This window comes from Lepisosteus oculatus, chromosome 2 (genome assembly GCF_040954835.1).
Source record: "Lepisosteus oculatus isolate fLepOcu1 chromosome 2, fLepOcu1.hap2, whole genome shotgun sequence".
Classification (NCBI taxonomy): Eukaryota; Metazoa; Chordata; class Actinopteri; order Semionotiformes; family Lepisosteidae; genus Lepisosteus; species Lepisosteus oculatus.
The window spans coordinates 43,309,597-43,326,597 of record NC_090697.1 but is presented as its reverse complement, the minus strand read 5'-3'; the positions used below and the strand labels follow the sequence as shown (position 1 = coordinate 43,326,597).

The 17,001-nt window shown below is 37.9% G+C and overlaps 1 protein-coding gene across 1 annotated transcript; it reads right to left on the bottom strand.

The window, feature by feature from the left end:
- Positions 1 to 233: 233 nt before the first annotated feature.
- Positions 234 to 16,015, bottom strand: slc35b2 (solute carrier family 35 member B2). The gene is made up of 4 exons (XM_015351085.2): positions 15,773 to 16,015; positions 10,497 to 10,687; positions 5,117 to 5,280; positions 234 to 3,985 (listed from the first exon to the last, which is right to left on the bottom strand). The coding sequence occupies exons 1-4, from the start codon at positions 15,790 to 15,792 to the stop codon at positions 3,047 to 3,049; spliced, it is 1,314 nt and encodes a 437-aa protein (XP_015206571.1). The 5' UTR covers positions 15,793 to 16,015; the 3' UTR covers positions 234 to 3,046.
- Positions 16,016 to 17,001: the final 986 nt, after the last annotated feature.

Below are 17,001 nucleotides of genomic sequence, written 5' to 3'. Positions count from 1 at the left end.
GTGGCCCATTAAGTGACTTTAAACTGGTATAACTGTGTTTTGTCCAACCCCTTTAAACAGTATACGTGAACAGCAGACATTTATCAGAAGCTACACATTTGTTCACATGGTGTAACGTTGTTCCTCAGTGTCCATTAGTATTACTGGGAGCATTTTGGACTAACAGAAACCTATTATCTCATATGTAAAATAACCAATAACTTCAAATGCTTTTCAAGTAACCAGACAGTCTGTTTTTATCAACACGATTTATTTTAGATCACGAAAGTATTGTATCATTATTGCTATCACACGGCACATTTTTTCTTACAGAAATCCTTTTTAAATCTGTCTTGTGTGGTGCATTTCAACAAAATGTACGTAAACTAAAAAACATCTATGCTGCCAGACTGAGTACACAACCAGCTTGTGTAACTGCCACAGGATTGCAACTCCCTGCCTTTTTTCCCCATAAGGCGGACTTTTGGCATTTTATCCTGTTTGTGGACAGAAATGAGCTCTGTCTGCAGTATGTTACTATGCATTACAGTACATCTGTGCTGTGCAGGGCAAAAGCAACTGATTTGACTACAGGATTAACGTGCTTTTTTCCATGTTTGACCATGGATTGTCTAGTTTTTCTATTTCTAAATGTAAATCACATGAACATAGTATTTAGAGTATCATCAAAGGACATTTCCAGGACATTCACCAGATGCACAATCGTATCTTGACCCCGTTCTTCACATCTCTTGCTCTTAAGTGCTGGCTATGTTGCTAATAACAGAAATTTAAATACATGATCAGGAAAAACACTGCTTGTAAGAGACTATTGATCTCTTAATGCGTAACCACAAACTATTCATTGTATATTCATATACAGTATATAAAAATGAAATGTAAATGACATAAAAAGTTTAGGTATACAAATATAAGAACTGACACATTCACAAGTCACGAAAGAAAGAAAAACCAGTACCAGTTTTGGATTAAGAAATAAAATACAGATCTACGAACAACAGGCTCAAGATTTAGCTAAGGTGTCCATTTTGTTAAGGGAAAGGTTTTACAAAATATCATAAGCTTGGCTGATGGAAACCAACAGGCCTTAAATTTCCTTGGAGGTGATGAATTGGTATATTAACAAACAATGCACCTAACACCTGATATAAACTTAGCCTAAAATGTGTTAATGAGCCATACATGGTAAATTCATATTAATTTCAAATTCATTGCACACCAACCTCCTGTTTCACGCACTGGCTCTTATGAGTTTTTTAATGAAAGACATAAATAGACTTGTGCCCTGACAGCAGCACAGAGTTAGTAAACAACTGCAGAGGTGCCTGGTTTTCTACTCCAGGCCTGCTACCCTCTTTGCTTCTTCATCAGACAAACGGTTTTGGACATGTCCTTAGTTTTCAGTGCCTGTCCTCTGTGTACTAACTTCTCTCAAAGGCATGTTAAATATATTTCAAATACTTTTTTTAACGCCATATGTTTAATGTAATTACAAACAAACACTGCACAATGAAATACAAGTACCATTTTGTGGTTCCCTTACCGACATTTCATAGATCTTCCACTTGTAGCACTTTCTTTACATTCCTTTTGCCAAACTACGGGCAGAAAAGATGCCTATGTAGTCCTCCTCAAGCACTGTTTTCAAGACGCTGGATAGAAAATGACTTTTAAAAAAACCCAAATAGTTTATCCGTGTTGCACAGTTTCGACAGGAAAAATGTCTTCAAAATGCCCCCTCCCCCCAATAAAACAACAAACTAATTTGACAAGTACAGGAATGTCTCTTGTATTCCAGGTGTTTCCTATGCAGAAATTAATGTGACTAATGAAAAAACAAATTAAGAAAGAATTAATACTATGCATTTTACAACAAGTGACAGCAAAACATAAACGTAATAATGTGTTCATGATTTTCAACAATGTGATAAAAAAGTCACAAAAGCTTTTGAAGAACACGAGAGGGATCTTTAGAATCCTGGCAGTGATTCCTTTGTTGCCATCTCCTTTGGTTTTAGTAAAGTGAGTGTTAAATGATTTCATTACGTTAAGGATGGCAATATTAGCTAAGTCCATCAGGGAGCTCTCTTTTTTTAATCTAAAAGGATTCAGCACCTCAAACTGAAGTCACAATCACACACAATTCTCTTTTACAAATTCAGAAAAAAAGAAGTCTTGAGGAACAATCCTCATCTCAGTACAGAGAAAGACCTCATTTATGTCTTTTGTGTTTTATTATTTAGAATGTGGACCAATGTTAAACATTCCTGATGGGGTTTTTTTAAAGCAAGACTGCATTTATCTGGAGAGGCAAAAACTGTCTAAAGAAAAAGATCAACAGTGCAGAAGGCGATAAACTTTCACCTACAGAGAGTTGCAACGGAACAACATTCAGTTCTGTTGCCTGGAGAAAGTAGCCTGGCGTAGGCGTTCAGGCCTTCAATGGGAATTGCACATTTTGTCACATCATGATAACCACCTCTTGGACCTTTGTACTGTCTGCAAAGATTTGCCATCAGTGCTGCCTTTCTTGCAGGGACAAGGCTTCTGCTCTATTTTCTTTGTCCATCTTTGTTGTTTTAGTCAGTCCCAAACCTTCCGCAAGAACTAGTTTTGCAAACATCGCAAAGTGCGTTGAAAGTAAGACAGACGGTTATAGACAAGACACATAGAAATCATAATATTTTTAACAGCCTGGATGGACTTCCTTCTGCTCTTTTCAAGTCCTACTGTCACTTCCAGTAGCCATTTTAATAAATCCACTTTCTATAATATATAGAAACATCCTCAGAGTCGATCACCATGACGCTGGATTCAAAAGAAAGAAGCAACTGTGAGGAGTGGTCCATTTATTTGCTTCAACACTACCTGGTTAACTTTCCAGTACGTTAGGAAGTGTCCATATTCAAGTCAAACACATGGAACAAAGGCATCTGCCTCTCTGTGGCATCTTACGATTACAAAGTACAAATCCAGAAAATAGAAACAAAACCTTTTAAAATAGGATCTAGTTGAGGAAATGTCTCTTTGCAGATGGTTTAGGTGACTAAACCTTCTGGACCAGCGCCTGGCTCTGCGCAGCCTTCTTGCTCCTCTTCTTCATGCGGCTGCGAGCGTAGACCCTGAGAAAGAGGGCGAGGAAGACCACGGCCACCCCCAGGCCCCCCACCATGGTGATGGCATGGCCATACAGGAAGCACGACAGCAGGATGGCGATGGCCTGCCGCAGGGTCATGATGATCGTGAAGACAGCAGCACCAAACTGACTGATGGTGTAGAAGATGAATAGCTGGCCACAAGCTGAGCACACAGAGAGCAGCACAGCATGGAAGGCAAACTCTGAGTGGCGGCTCATGAAGCCCAGAGAGTCAAACAAGGCCCCCTGCTCCAGGAGGGAGCCCACTGTGAAGAGGCAAGAGAAGAGGTTGACGCCAAACATCATCTGCACCGAGGACATCTTGTACTTGAAGAGGTTGTCTTGCCAGTTGGAAGTAAAGCTGTCAAAAAGGATGTAGCCACCCAGTATGATCACTCCCGAAAACGTGGTGACGGTTGAAGGGTGCTTGTGGGTGGAGCTGGACAGAAGGAACATGCTGACGCCAACAGAGATGAGCACAGCCGTAAAATATTCCCAGTACTCGTAGCTTTTGCGAGAAATTACCTTTCCCATGAGCATAACCGGGATTACCTTCGACGCCTTGGCCAGCACCTGGGTGGGGAAGCTGATGTACTTGAGGGCCTCATACTGGCACCAGCTGCTCAGGATGTTGGAGAGGGAAGCAAAGGAGTACTTATACATAGGGGCCCCGTGACGAGGCTGCTTGGTGAGGACACAGTACAGGCCAGACACCGTCAAAGCAAGGATGCGGTTCATGAAGACCAGGAACTGGGAATCCTTGAACTTCTCACCCTCCTCTGTGCTGGTAGCCCCATAGGTGCGGGTCATAACTCGTTCCTGAAGGATGCCCCATGTTAAGTAAGAAGCCTGGAAGTACAAATAAGCAAGGGTGCTTTTGATAATGTGGATTAGGAACATTATGTTAAAGTGTCAATATTCAAGTCAAATACATGGAAAATAGTCAAGAGAAACTTTTTGTACAAGAACTTTCATGCATCCCAAGATCAGGCACCATGCTATGTATTTACAAAGCTTTTTTTCCCCCATTAAAGACATTTCCTCGCTTTTCAGGAGCACGCAGGAGATTTTTTCTCTGATATTCTGAAATTTCGATTGGACATACACTACAAAATAATAAATCTTGTTTACTAAAGTAACTGAGCAAACTAAGATGACTAGGTAATATAAATAAAACCTATTATCTTTTTAATGGCATAAACATGATGGATTCAGAAAACCTAACTTGTGTAGCAGCATATTTCTGGCAAGCTTGCATACGACTGACATCATTCTCCTAGTTTGGCAAGGTAAACCATTATGCTTGTTACCAGAGATACAGTTAAAATGAATGTGCACCTTGTTGATCTAAGGAGTAGACAAGCTGACAAAACCAAAAAAGGAGGCGAGCAAGACCACTTAAATAAAAGTATTAAACAAAACATTATAGCTTGGAAACTTTGCTTGATACATTTTAGTAGTACTTACATTTGTAATAAGAATTTAATACTTTGGACTTTGTTGGTCCCATATGTATAGATTCTACAAAAGATAAACTGGAGCTCTTGATTAGATCATGTTTTTTCCTGCAGATGTAAAGTGTCAGAAAATATTACACCTGTAATTATTGTGTGGTATTGTATGTAAACTTATAAATATGATTTATGCATTTAATTATTTTTTAAATTAAACCTTATTTCGTTTGATACACTCTCTCCTAACCCTTAATTGAGTGCTTTCATTGAAATATTGAAGAGCTGATTGGATTTTACAGCAATATTGTAGATCGATCTAAGCAAAGTTTATAAATGTGGCCAGAAACGGAGTCAACACTATACGACACCTGATCTTGGGATTGCACGTTCAGATTTTTAAACGTCTGAGAGGCTAAAACCTTTAAAGGCAACACAGAAGCTCCATGAGAGTTTTAAAATGTTGGGGCTGTGAAGCAGGTGCAGCCAATCTTGAGCCATGTCACTGACGCTTTCCCCCGGATCGCACCTGTAGTCCAGCAGTGCAGAACAACAGTTTACAAGCCTGTCTGGCTGTTGAAGATGGTTCCGTTGCCTCAGTTTTGGATGCTGTAGGCACTTCCTCTAGCAGACTAGATTTTGCTTCACCCCCAAAAACACAGGACTTTATAAGAGGGAAACAAATGCCACGACCTGTAAAGAAAACAGGAATATGACTAGACAAGTTACTAAACTGCGATTAAATCAAATTACAAAATAACGGAATTATACTAAGAGTAAAGAAAATAAATAATCCTAGTCTATGACTAGATACACCAGGATGGAAGGTGAATATCCAGGATGGAAGTTTCAATATCCTCTTCATGCCCACTGCATGTTTTGCAAAGACATTTAAATTAAGTAAAACGACAAATGAGCCAGGCTGGATTAGAACAGCTAGCAGTTCTTTATTCCAATTATTATGACTTCCCACAAGGTTATCTTGCATTTGAATGAGCCAAACCACCAAAAAGCTCCACAGAAAAGCATATGACATACTGTACATGTAGGTCTGGCTCAGGTAGTAGGTATGTGGAGAGACTTAGCTTCAGCAAAGCAGAACACTGAAGCCTTGTGACCATGCAACAGTAAAACCTTTGATCATTAGCATTCAGTTAATATAATTTACTGGAGATGCAAATGATGAAACATCAATTCTCAATCTGTAGAACTGAAAAAGTATCACTGTGACTAAAGAAATCTCAGTGAAAATCTCTCACCTATTTCATAAAATGAAAAATTATCTTCATGATTGTTTTAGTTGTCAAAGTCAGTACCTACTTCATTAGGTATCTTGCCTTCAGTAATCATCCCTTTTAAGCGATACAGTACACGTTTCTGTACAATATTTTCGTAATATAGAAACATTATTTTCAAAACAAGTTGGGTGCTTCAACACTTTTTTTTTCATTTTACTTTCACCCAACTGAGAATTGCTCACAGCAACAACTCCTGTAACAGAAAAATAAAATTCCTATTATATAGCACAATGACAGGACAGTCAATTCCACATTTTAATTAATTCTCTAGGCTCCATTACAAAAGCCCACTGATGCCAAGGATAGTCAGAGGGGCCAGTTTCTCTGCAGGTTTTCATTTTACACCTGTACTTAATTTGATCACTTTAACACAATAATAGTTAAAATCAGAGGAGGTTATTTGGTCCACCTAGCCCATTGGTAACTATCAATGATCCAAGGAGCTCAGCAAGTGATTTCTTCAAAGAAACCAGGTTATCGGCTTCAACAACATTGCAGGCTAGCTTGTTCCATACTCCAACAAACTGTTGTGTAAAGACTTCTGTTCTCAGTTTTAAATGTACTTCCATAAAGTTTCCACCTGTGTCCTCTGGGTCTTGTTGCACTCCTCATTCTGAAGAAGTCTGTTGGGTTGGTTCTATCCATACTCTTGAGAATGAGGAATACTTGTGTCAAGCCTCCTCGCTATCTTCTCCACTCAAAATTAAAAAGGTTCAGTTCTTCCAACCTGTCAATGTAGGATATTCTCTTAAGTTCCAGGATGTCTGAATCTGCTCTTCTCCGGACTGGGGAAATAATTTCCCTTTGCGTGAATTGTACACTTATAACTATATATCCTAACATTTTGTTTGTTTTTTTAATTGCTTCCCCCCCGTTATCTAGAAGATGTAAATGGTGTGCCAACATAAATACTGTACATGTATTTTTCATACGTACCCAGTGGCAAACAATAGGAAACATCTCAGTGTTTACCATTAAGTATTTAGAGGTTGTTTCTGCTACCTGCACGCAAAGCCCTGCACTTGTCTACATTAAATGTCTTCAGTCAGGGGTTTGCCAAGTTTTGAAATTGTTCTCAAATACTTTTTAGTTCTTTTAATTCCAATTGCTACCAGTACGTAGTTTGTCAGTTTTCCAAATTTTGGTATTATCCGCAAATTTGTCTGATTAAATACACCAGCATCTAGATCACTGATGGAAATCAGGAAGAGAAGTGGTCTTAGTACAGAGGCCTGTGGTATTCTACTGATTACATTAACCAAAATGTAACATTCACTGCTCATCTTTATTCATGGTTTCTATGGTGTCTTGTGCAGAGCCAGGATGTTAGAAAAGCAAAGACAGAGGGAAAGGCAAAAGAAACTTATTTTCCAAGATGCACCCCGAGACATGCAGAATGGGACTGTATATTTTAACATGTTCTCTCCCAAACTGGTGACCACAAATACTTCTACACAATGACAACGTCCACCATAAGATCCATTCAGTCGCCCTGATGAATGCTCATAAATAAAGCTCTTTTCTCCCCACTTGGCCAAAGCAACGAGAGATGGCCAGAAAAAGCATTTCAAATATAAGTCAACAGCAAACCTGAGGAAAAGCAACATCGATACAAAACCAGAAGGAAGGAAGAATATCTGGAAAGGAGCGCAGCCCTATACTCTAAACCCACAGATGTCAGAATGAGAAAATGATGGATTAAAGAATCCTCATCATAACCAGACTGCGCAGTACATACAACACCTGCTGAACCTGTCTAAGAGCTGATGGATTCCTCCTTGGCCTCATCAGTTGGGTTCAGGGTGATGGAAGACAAACTGTTCTCCAGTGGGAGGAACGGCCATATTTTATTGTTACCTGTCCTGGCACTAGGAAAAGTTTCCTTTACAACCTCGAAAAACAACAAGAAACATTTATTCGTCTCGATCGCCGTAACATGACAGGAGTGTGCCAGTGTACTTCTAGGTTCCAAAAAGTCAAGCAGGTCTATTTGAGAAAACAACAAAGTCAATGTATTGGGTTCCCTGGGTCTGTCAGGGAAAGACGAAGGTCAAAACAAGAGGTGTTATCTAACTGTACTTAGTTTGAGGTAATATTGCTTTGCCACACAAAATATGTATAATCTTAACATTATACATATTTTTTTAAAGCAAAAATCATATTCAGAATCAGGATTTTTTACTTTGATTACTAGACTGAATACTATTTATAGTAATGAACAGTTTCAACTGTTTATATTTATAAGTTGATTTGGAGAACCATAACTCACACTGGGCAGTGTGGTGGCACTGTGCCTAAGGATCTGCGCCTGTGGCTGGAAGGTTGCCGGTTCAAATCCCGTGGCCAGCAGAGAAATCCTACTCCGTTGGGCCCCTGAGCCACCCAACTGCTCCATGGGTGCCGTATAAATGGCTGACCCCTCGCTCTGACCCAAAGTTTCTCTCCCTGTCTGTGTGTCTCATAGAGAGCACTTTGGGGTATGTGAAAAGACAAATGCCCAATACAAGAAATTGTGTATGGTCAATATAGTGATCTTATCTTATCTATCAGCATTACCTAAGCCTTATCAGTGTGTCCAGTTCTTAACAGGCTTTAGCCTTTTCTTAGTATTTACCCAGTGTTATATTTCAGTTTTTTTCAGAAATGTTACAGCAAGTTCAGATCACATCAGCCTCACACATCACTCTAGTCTAGTGTCCCAGCATAATTGCATGTAATGTTTTTTGTTTTTATTGTTTCTTATTGGTTTTATTAATTTCATTTGATGAAATGATTTTTTTCCTAAAACTTTTTAAACCTATATTTAATAAAGTTTATTTTATGAAATCATTAACTGAACTGCACACTTTTAACAAGAATATGTATAACTCAGTCATTTTACACTAGTGTACAAACATATCTTTGTTCTAGCAAATAACCAAAATAATCCAAAAATAATTATGGCTGAGCTGTTCTCAAGTAATGTTGTATAAATATTAATATATATTTGCTTTTACAAAAACAGCAATAACTGTTTGAAATGAGGTTTATTGCACTGAATTTTCATTAACCATTAAAGCTAAAATCATATATTCTATAAGCATTTCATCATGCGTAATCCTGAATTCTGGTTCACCTTGATCAAACAGCATTATAAAGAAGAATCTTTAGTACTGTATGTGCACATAATACAAGTGTAGGTTAATGGTTTACTGTAACACAAACAGAAATGTACAGGATATAGGATATGTGCATCATGATTCAGAAATAATATATATACCATTTATATATATTTATATATATAACCTAAATATACCAATATTTATTAAAAGGGATGGACTGTCTTTTAAACAATATAGATTTACATTATGCAACCCAAAGTGTTTTCAAGTCATGGTGCCATGTATAAATACTAGCCTAGCGACACTCATGCACAATTTCTTTATTGCTGTAACTGACGTTTCATCAGCACTGTACACTGCACAGTCAGTTTCCTTACAGTCTCAGGGATTTTAAAATAAATGTACTCTGTTGGACTAGATGACTTTAAACTTTCATTTGATAGAAACTGAAATTGTGGTGCAGATTGTGCCACAACACAGTATGAAACACACACATATAACTGAAGGCTTTCTTCCCTGAAGTTACAACTAAAATGGCATTATGAGTCTGTAAAATGACAAATTTGAATATCTGAGTTAAGTTCAAAATACTTATGCAGAGTACACAGCTAAATTATTTTTATTGGAGAAATTGTGAGCAGGCCATTTTGCCTCTTTTACAAGCAGGTTCGTCTGCACATCACAAGAGTAACAGTGGCAACAACCTCTGTGTTAAAGATTTAATTATCTCATGACATCCCAGTCATAGGGCCTATAATGCTGTCAGTATCAGTCCACAACTTGCAGATTCGAACAGCTTAAAACCCAATTGTATAGCTACTGTAGTCTATCTGCATTAAGACAAAAACGTCACTGCGTCTGCTGTAATACTGTATATGGCCAATAAAGTGATCTTATATAAGTGTCAGAAACAGGTGCCAACAAAGTGTGAACATAAAAAATAATGACACTGCAGATAAATGCAAAAATATAATACTTGGGGGAAAAAAACACTTAACATAACTGTATTACATGATTGCATTGCCCTAAAATAATTCCAGAAAAAAGTACGGTTTTTCTAAAGTGATAACTTTGTTATTGCAATGATAACATCTGAAGCTCTTTTTGATGAGTTGTTAGGGTTGTTCTGTTCCAAGAGGTGAAAACTTAGGATGGGCTAAAACAAATACATTCAGCTCAGTACTTTGTTTGCACATGGGTGTTGTTCACAAAGTGACATCAAATATGAATTAATAAGCAGCTGAGGTATCCTGAGGTATTTTAACTCTCTGCTAATGAACAAGCCACACTTTCTTAAGCATTTAAATCATCAGACATAATATTATTATTGACATACATAAATAATAATGTTCATTGGTTCTACAAGCAAAAAATTTAAATAAACGGAGTAAAATTAATGTGAAGTAATGGTACCAAACATTAAAGAAGAACCACCAAAATCAGTTAAAAATAAGACTGAAGCTCCTAATTAAAGTTCCTTTAATAGAATAAAAGAAAAGTAGAGACCAACCTGTTTCTAGGTAGTTGATGCTCTTGAAATATTTGATAAGCAAATAGCCAGGGACAATAATTGTAGCATAGCCCAAGACATTAAGAATAAACCGGAAAAGCCAGAAATCAGTCCAGGTGTTCAGGGATAGGGAGTCCTCTCCAGCAGCTTGAGCTGGCAGCAGCATGACCAGAACCAGCCCTGAACAAACCCTGGAGAGACAAGAAAAAAAGAGATCAGAACTAGAAAAAGGCTTTGGTGTCTGCTGAACTAAAGCAGCTTCAATAAACCTCCTCATTGTTCTTCACCTCCACTTTATACCATTTCCAAATAATCTGTTATGCATTAACTAAGCCGGTCTTCCACTGCCCTATAGTATCCATGCCTCTACTGGCCTTTGTTTCAGCAGAGCTCTTAATTAAGTAAAATTACTGAACCCTGAATTTAACCAATTACTTCACTGTAAGATTTTGCAATCAGACTTTGGATTCAGAAATATTCTCTTTTATCTGCACTACTTTCAAAACATGTGGTTGACATTTGTGTCTATCACAGCATATATTAAAAGTGTTGCTCTCCAAATTTAAACTGTCAACTCCAAATTGATTATGAATGAAATATATGTAGACCCATTGATTAAACCAGCTCAGCATTCCTGAAAAGGAGGGGTTTGAGAGGGAGCCCGTGTCTAGCCCCATACTATTTTTTTAGAGTTGAAAGCATTTTAGAAAAGAAATACTTTCATGCTAAGATTAAATAATAAAGATCTCTGCTGGCATAAAAACAGAAAGATGGTACTCTAGGATGAGAACTGTGAAACACTGAACTAAACATGAGATCAAGGTACTGATTTTGTCTTCATCATCTAACGAATCTCCAGAGGTATTAAACAGATTCATTGTTTTTATTAAACTCAAAATATGAAATTGACACTGAAATATATATAAAAAGCATCCAAAACACCTTTAGAATACCTTTAAAAAACTTTATTTTATTTGTCCTCAGTGACATTTCTAAAGTAAAACCAATCCTTATTGAACTGAACAATTGGTAAAGATATTTTTCCCCAATCTTGAGGAAAACATGAGTTATTCTTAAACATTTTCACATTCCACACTAAAACGTAGTACTAAAATGGCATCCGATTTTTTTCAGAGTACAGAAAACACAATTTCCTTTTATCTTGGAATCACTTTTTCTCAAGTCATAAAGTGAACCAATGTAAAAAATGAAGGCCACAACCTTAGAGAAAGCCAAAAGAAATCCCAGATTTTCTCCCCTAACCTGCCTATCCAGAAAATGTGTCTTTGGTGAGTCTGACGAGGAACTGAGGTGAACAGAGACACAGTTATATGTTTCAAATTCCATGCGAAAGTCTACTCCCGCATGGCTGATTCTAACAGTAACTCTTTGTGCTCGACACGGCCAGATAAAAATAAGGTTTGTAAAAATGAATGTCTGAGTGATAGGATATGGGCTAAAATAAGTCACAATTTAATGCAATCGGTACATTTATACTTCAGTTCTTAAGATAATTTTACATAACTGCCATGGGAAGAATATATTTAATGAATTTATTTTTTTAATAAAACTTAATTTAATTAATCTTATTAACTCATACCCTTGAAAACTGCAAAATTTAAAATATTACTGCTTAGAGAACACAAATGAAACCTCCTGAATGTGCTGGGAAACTGGTGTCTCTTTTATTAAAAGCCTCTGCTCAGAGTTCAGAATGACAGCCACGAAATCACAGATTTCAGTCAGTGCTCTGCTGTGGCTGAAGGGTCTTTCAATAGTGCACGTTCACCCAGTCAGGGGCTAGTGCCACTGAGTCTGTATACTATCCACAGCAGGAGAGTGGTTTCTCTGTTAGGCACAAAAGCATCACAGTTTGTGTGCTGGGTTTTGGGAATGTTAAGAAATTAAGTCTGTTGCACTGAATAAATCTGAGTTGTTTTAAGCTCTCTCAGGTCAGTGCCGTGTTTCAAACCAAGGATGGGTTGAAATCATAACGCTAAAAGCAAAAAAGTAATTACAGACACTAAATCAGAAAACTCCTCAACACTTCAGTGGTATGAAAAGCAAAATTCTCTGCTTTTTTTTAAATCCTTCCTCCGAACTACAACATAAGTATTGAAGCTACAGAGATTTGCTTTAATCGTTCCATTATTTCACAGTGGCAGCAAAAATCTGAGCCACAAAAATCTTACATTAGGGAAACCAGATGTTGCCCAACAGCTCACAGAACCCGTAAATTTCTGCTATTTAAAGCAGGCTATATAGCAGCACATCAAGAGCGCAAAGCCTTAATTTTCACTAGCCTCCAAGACATGTAACAGGCGAGCTTCGAAAAGCCTGCCTTGCACTCAGCACTTCTTCTATTCCAAAAGGTGGTAAACCAACATGCTGGGAGAAGAATTCAGACCAATAAAAGTTAATTTTATGTTGAAGAGTAGGAGGTATAAACACAAAGTTTGAGCTTGTGTGTCTTCTTCAGGTGTCGAGGCTGAGGTGTTATCGATATTGTATCAGAGCAGCAAAATCTATACCTACTGCCTGGGTCTCCCAAATGTGCCGAGGCCCCTTAGGGGGAAATCAAGTAAAGGTGCTTTAGTCGAACAGGGGTTTCTCAGACAGTGGCCAGATCAGCGACTCCTGGGCGCCTGCGATACCGTCAGCTTTGTCAGTAAACCCACCTGTAATGTGCTGTAGAGCTTGCAGCATGTGAGAAGTTGAACGGCTCTAAAAAGGAGGATGTGTCAGATTATAATTTGTGCAGGTCCTCATTCCTCATATACAGTAGAAGGGCTGCAGCCATAAAGGCGAGTCATAAACTACTGGCAGTTCCAAACATCACTAAGCAGACGTCTAAGTACCTGTACATACTAGGACTTGCAAAGAGGCAGACACTCCCAGAATGTATTATCTGCTTGGAATCGTTCAGAAAGGCTCATAGCATATTGACATGGCAGCTACTCAGGTCATCTGCAGTGAAACAAGTTCTTCTCAGACTGATCTCCAAAAGACATGGTCAGAAAATCAATTTTAAGCCATACTAGGTTTATGCATTTAGCATTTTTTTTAGTTGAAAAAAAAAGCTTAAACCTATTTTTTTCAAAACTAAAAAAAAAATGTAAAGTTTCTGTCAAGGCTCATAAATTATGGCCCTTTACCATTTCAACTGGATGTGTTCTGCATCCCCCCAAAAAAATAATCAGTGTCCTGTTGTCAGAACGTGACATCAAAAGACATGCGACAGGTGTGCAACCGGTGTTGCTTTGTTTGGACTTTTCAGTTATATAACAATACGAAAACAAGGGGTTGAGGCAAATCACATTAATAATGAAATCTACTTTCCTAGTGTAGTGGTAGACCCTGACATCAATGCATTAACTCTTTTTAAAGACCGCTTCTCATTCAAGCTGGCATTCTGAACTCACTGATACATATCAACATGAGTGTACCCTCTGTCAAATCGTTCTCAATAACTAACCAGATGATGAAACCTGTCAGACCTATCAAAAGCCCATGAGCTTCTGTGAGAAGCACCTGAACAATTTTATATCATCCGCAAAAACAACATCACTGTCCACTTGTTTTTACAAGGTCAGTTTGCTTTGCTTTTTCCATTCTTCTACTCTTTTTACTCTACGTTTGAACTATGTTTGAAAACATGATTTTTATTTTACGTCATTTCAGATTCTCATGCATAAGCATATAGAAGACTATACATAGAATAGTTAGTGTTACTTGTTGTTGTTGTTGTTGTTTTTAAAAAGGCATTAGGTGCTTGTCATGTTCTTTCATTATTTTTGCTAAACCACATTACAAAATAAGATATCAATGGCCAAATCAAGCAGAATTCAAACAAAACAACTATTAATCTTGGTCTGCCATTATAGGAAAAAACAAACATTTATAACCTAGTAGTTCAGGTGGGTAGCTGCATCAGCTTGCTCAGGCTGCAAAGGAACAAGTAATAGGTTTATTCCATACTGAAAAGAGAATAAAGAAAACACAACGTTTCGGCCGTGGAGCCTTCTTCAGGTGTGAGGAAGACAGGGCAGTAAGCAAAGGTAATGTAGCGGGAGAACAAAAGCTGGGAGAGAGGATGAGCGAGGGGCGGGAGCAGGGGACAGAAAGAGAGGCCTATCAAGAGGTGTGAAGTCAGAATAGGTTAAGAGAGGTGTGAAATGAAAGCTCCATTGGAATGGAGAGAATTTAGAAGAAAAGCAGTCTGTTGTTAAGAGAAGGGGGAAGGTGTGATCCTAGCTGCAGTGTTTATAACCTAGTTGTGTAAACATAAGTGAAAAAAACAGTAAAATATTTCTTAGAGTTCTGAATTGTGAAAACAACGAACACATGGTTAGTGGCACATTGAGGGCAGAATTTCATCACACTATGCTGACATGATAAAAATGAAATCTGTTATATAAAATAAATTTTAAGGTGTGACAGCAGACAAAAGGAATGCACTTACATAAATGCTAAAAAATGAATGCATTATGTTAAGCATTTTTTCTATATGGTCTGACAGGAGACTAAGGTATTTAAAATGAGGCAGCAATCCTTAAAATTACCTTTAAGAACATAATTCTATGCAAACTATAATAAAGTAAGGACTGCAGATAATGTCTTGCGCCAACAGCTGGCACATCAGTTTGAACATTGCATAGGCATGAACACTGCAAACATTATATTTTATATAGCTTGCATTTTGAAAACGTCCTTTTATCATCCATATGTCACAAACCCAAACATACAATAACCTCATAATCACGACACATCGAAAAAGCTGACCATTTTAAAGTATGCATGTTCTGATGGTTTACTTCCTAACGTGCGAAAACAGATCTGTGTCTGATCTGTCATTACATTGCTTTTCTAACATTGCACGTTACAATGATAAAACTGCATTCATAAAAAGGTGTTATTAAAATCACTAATAGCAACACAGCTACTGGTTTCACATTCTCCAGTTAGCACGATTCCGTAAACTTGAGGTAAATGCATAATATACCAATAGTGCTAAGCAGTATCTTTACAACTACTACCAGGAGTCACAAACTGGGGAAGATGCTACAGTAGTTACTTGTTTAATAAATGAAGCTGACGTGTACACTGTACTACTTCCCTTGTGCAACTAGTATTAATTCTAACAATAATCATGTTTCTGTTAGTAGTAGCTACTAGGAAATCTAAAGCGAAATAATGGTTTATATCTAATTACAGTGCATAAAAAGTGCAGTGTGCAACACTATGTTAAGAAACTATATCACAAAGAAATAACGTACCTCCACAAAAAAGATGACATTTCACTTCTCTGCCAACTGGAGTGATCTTAACCCCGCTCTTAGCTTCTCAGCCTTGCCGCAAACTTTTGTCCTTCCTACTGCAGTAATGCATTTATTTGAAAGTGTAAAACGACAAATACAACATAAATAACAAAGCCAGATATTCTATATTGCTGCCCTGCCTCTCCCGCCGCTGAAACCGCTACTTTCCAGCTCAGCGTAAGAACTCTCCACTGTAGCAGGAAGCACCGTGTTGACACACCAGCAACATCATAAAGATAGCCGGGACTTGGACACGCTGCATCTCCACCTATAGGTTTGGCGGAGAAACTACACTGAAGACGTACAGTAGCTCTAGGCTCACAGAAGATCTAAATACTCTTCGACCTGTAAAGAAGGTAAGGTATTCTATGGGTCCAACACGTGATTTTTGCTATTAATAATATGTCTGCTGACAACTAAGTTGTGGATGTCTGCTAAATTAAACTTAAATTATTTTCATCCACGATTCCCGCTGGTGATAAGTTTTGTTCAAGAGAGAAAAAAAAATGTGCAGGACTTTGTCCAAAGGCCATTTTTAAAATAGTAAAGGAATATTTATATATATTTTTGGAGATCCACAAGTTTTTATGTTTTTTCCTCCTCTCAAGCCTTCATTTTGTTAATTCATCTTCCCAAACTTGAAAAATTGTCACAGCACATATGTTCAGCTGGGGTTTTGGTTAAGCTGAAACAATGTTTTGATACATCAAGTGTTCTCATATTTAGGAGCAAATCATCCTAAAATCATATGCAATTTTATATAACCAGTTCGTGTTGAATTATTCCTAAAAGGATTTCCTTGTTCACAGCTCCCTTGACCTCCCTCAGCAATCATCCACACCAGACACTTCCCCCTGCAATAGAACTCACTGTATCATCTGAAAATTTACAGTATATCCAATACCACCTGGATGATGCAACAGCAGCGATAGTGCGCCAGAACGCTCACCACACATCAGCTATGAATGGGGGAGGAGAACAGGGTGATGAAGCCAGTTCATAGATGGGGCTAATTAGGAGGCCAATGTGAAATTTAGCCAGGACACCAGGGTTACTACCCTACTCTTTATGTGAAACGCCTTGGGATTTTTAATGACCACGGCAAGGCAGGACCTTGGTTTTATGTATCATCCATATGACGGTGCCTTTCTAGGGTATTTATTACCTTTTTTAATTATATAATGTTA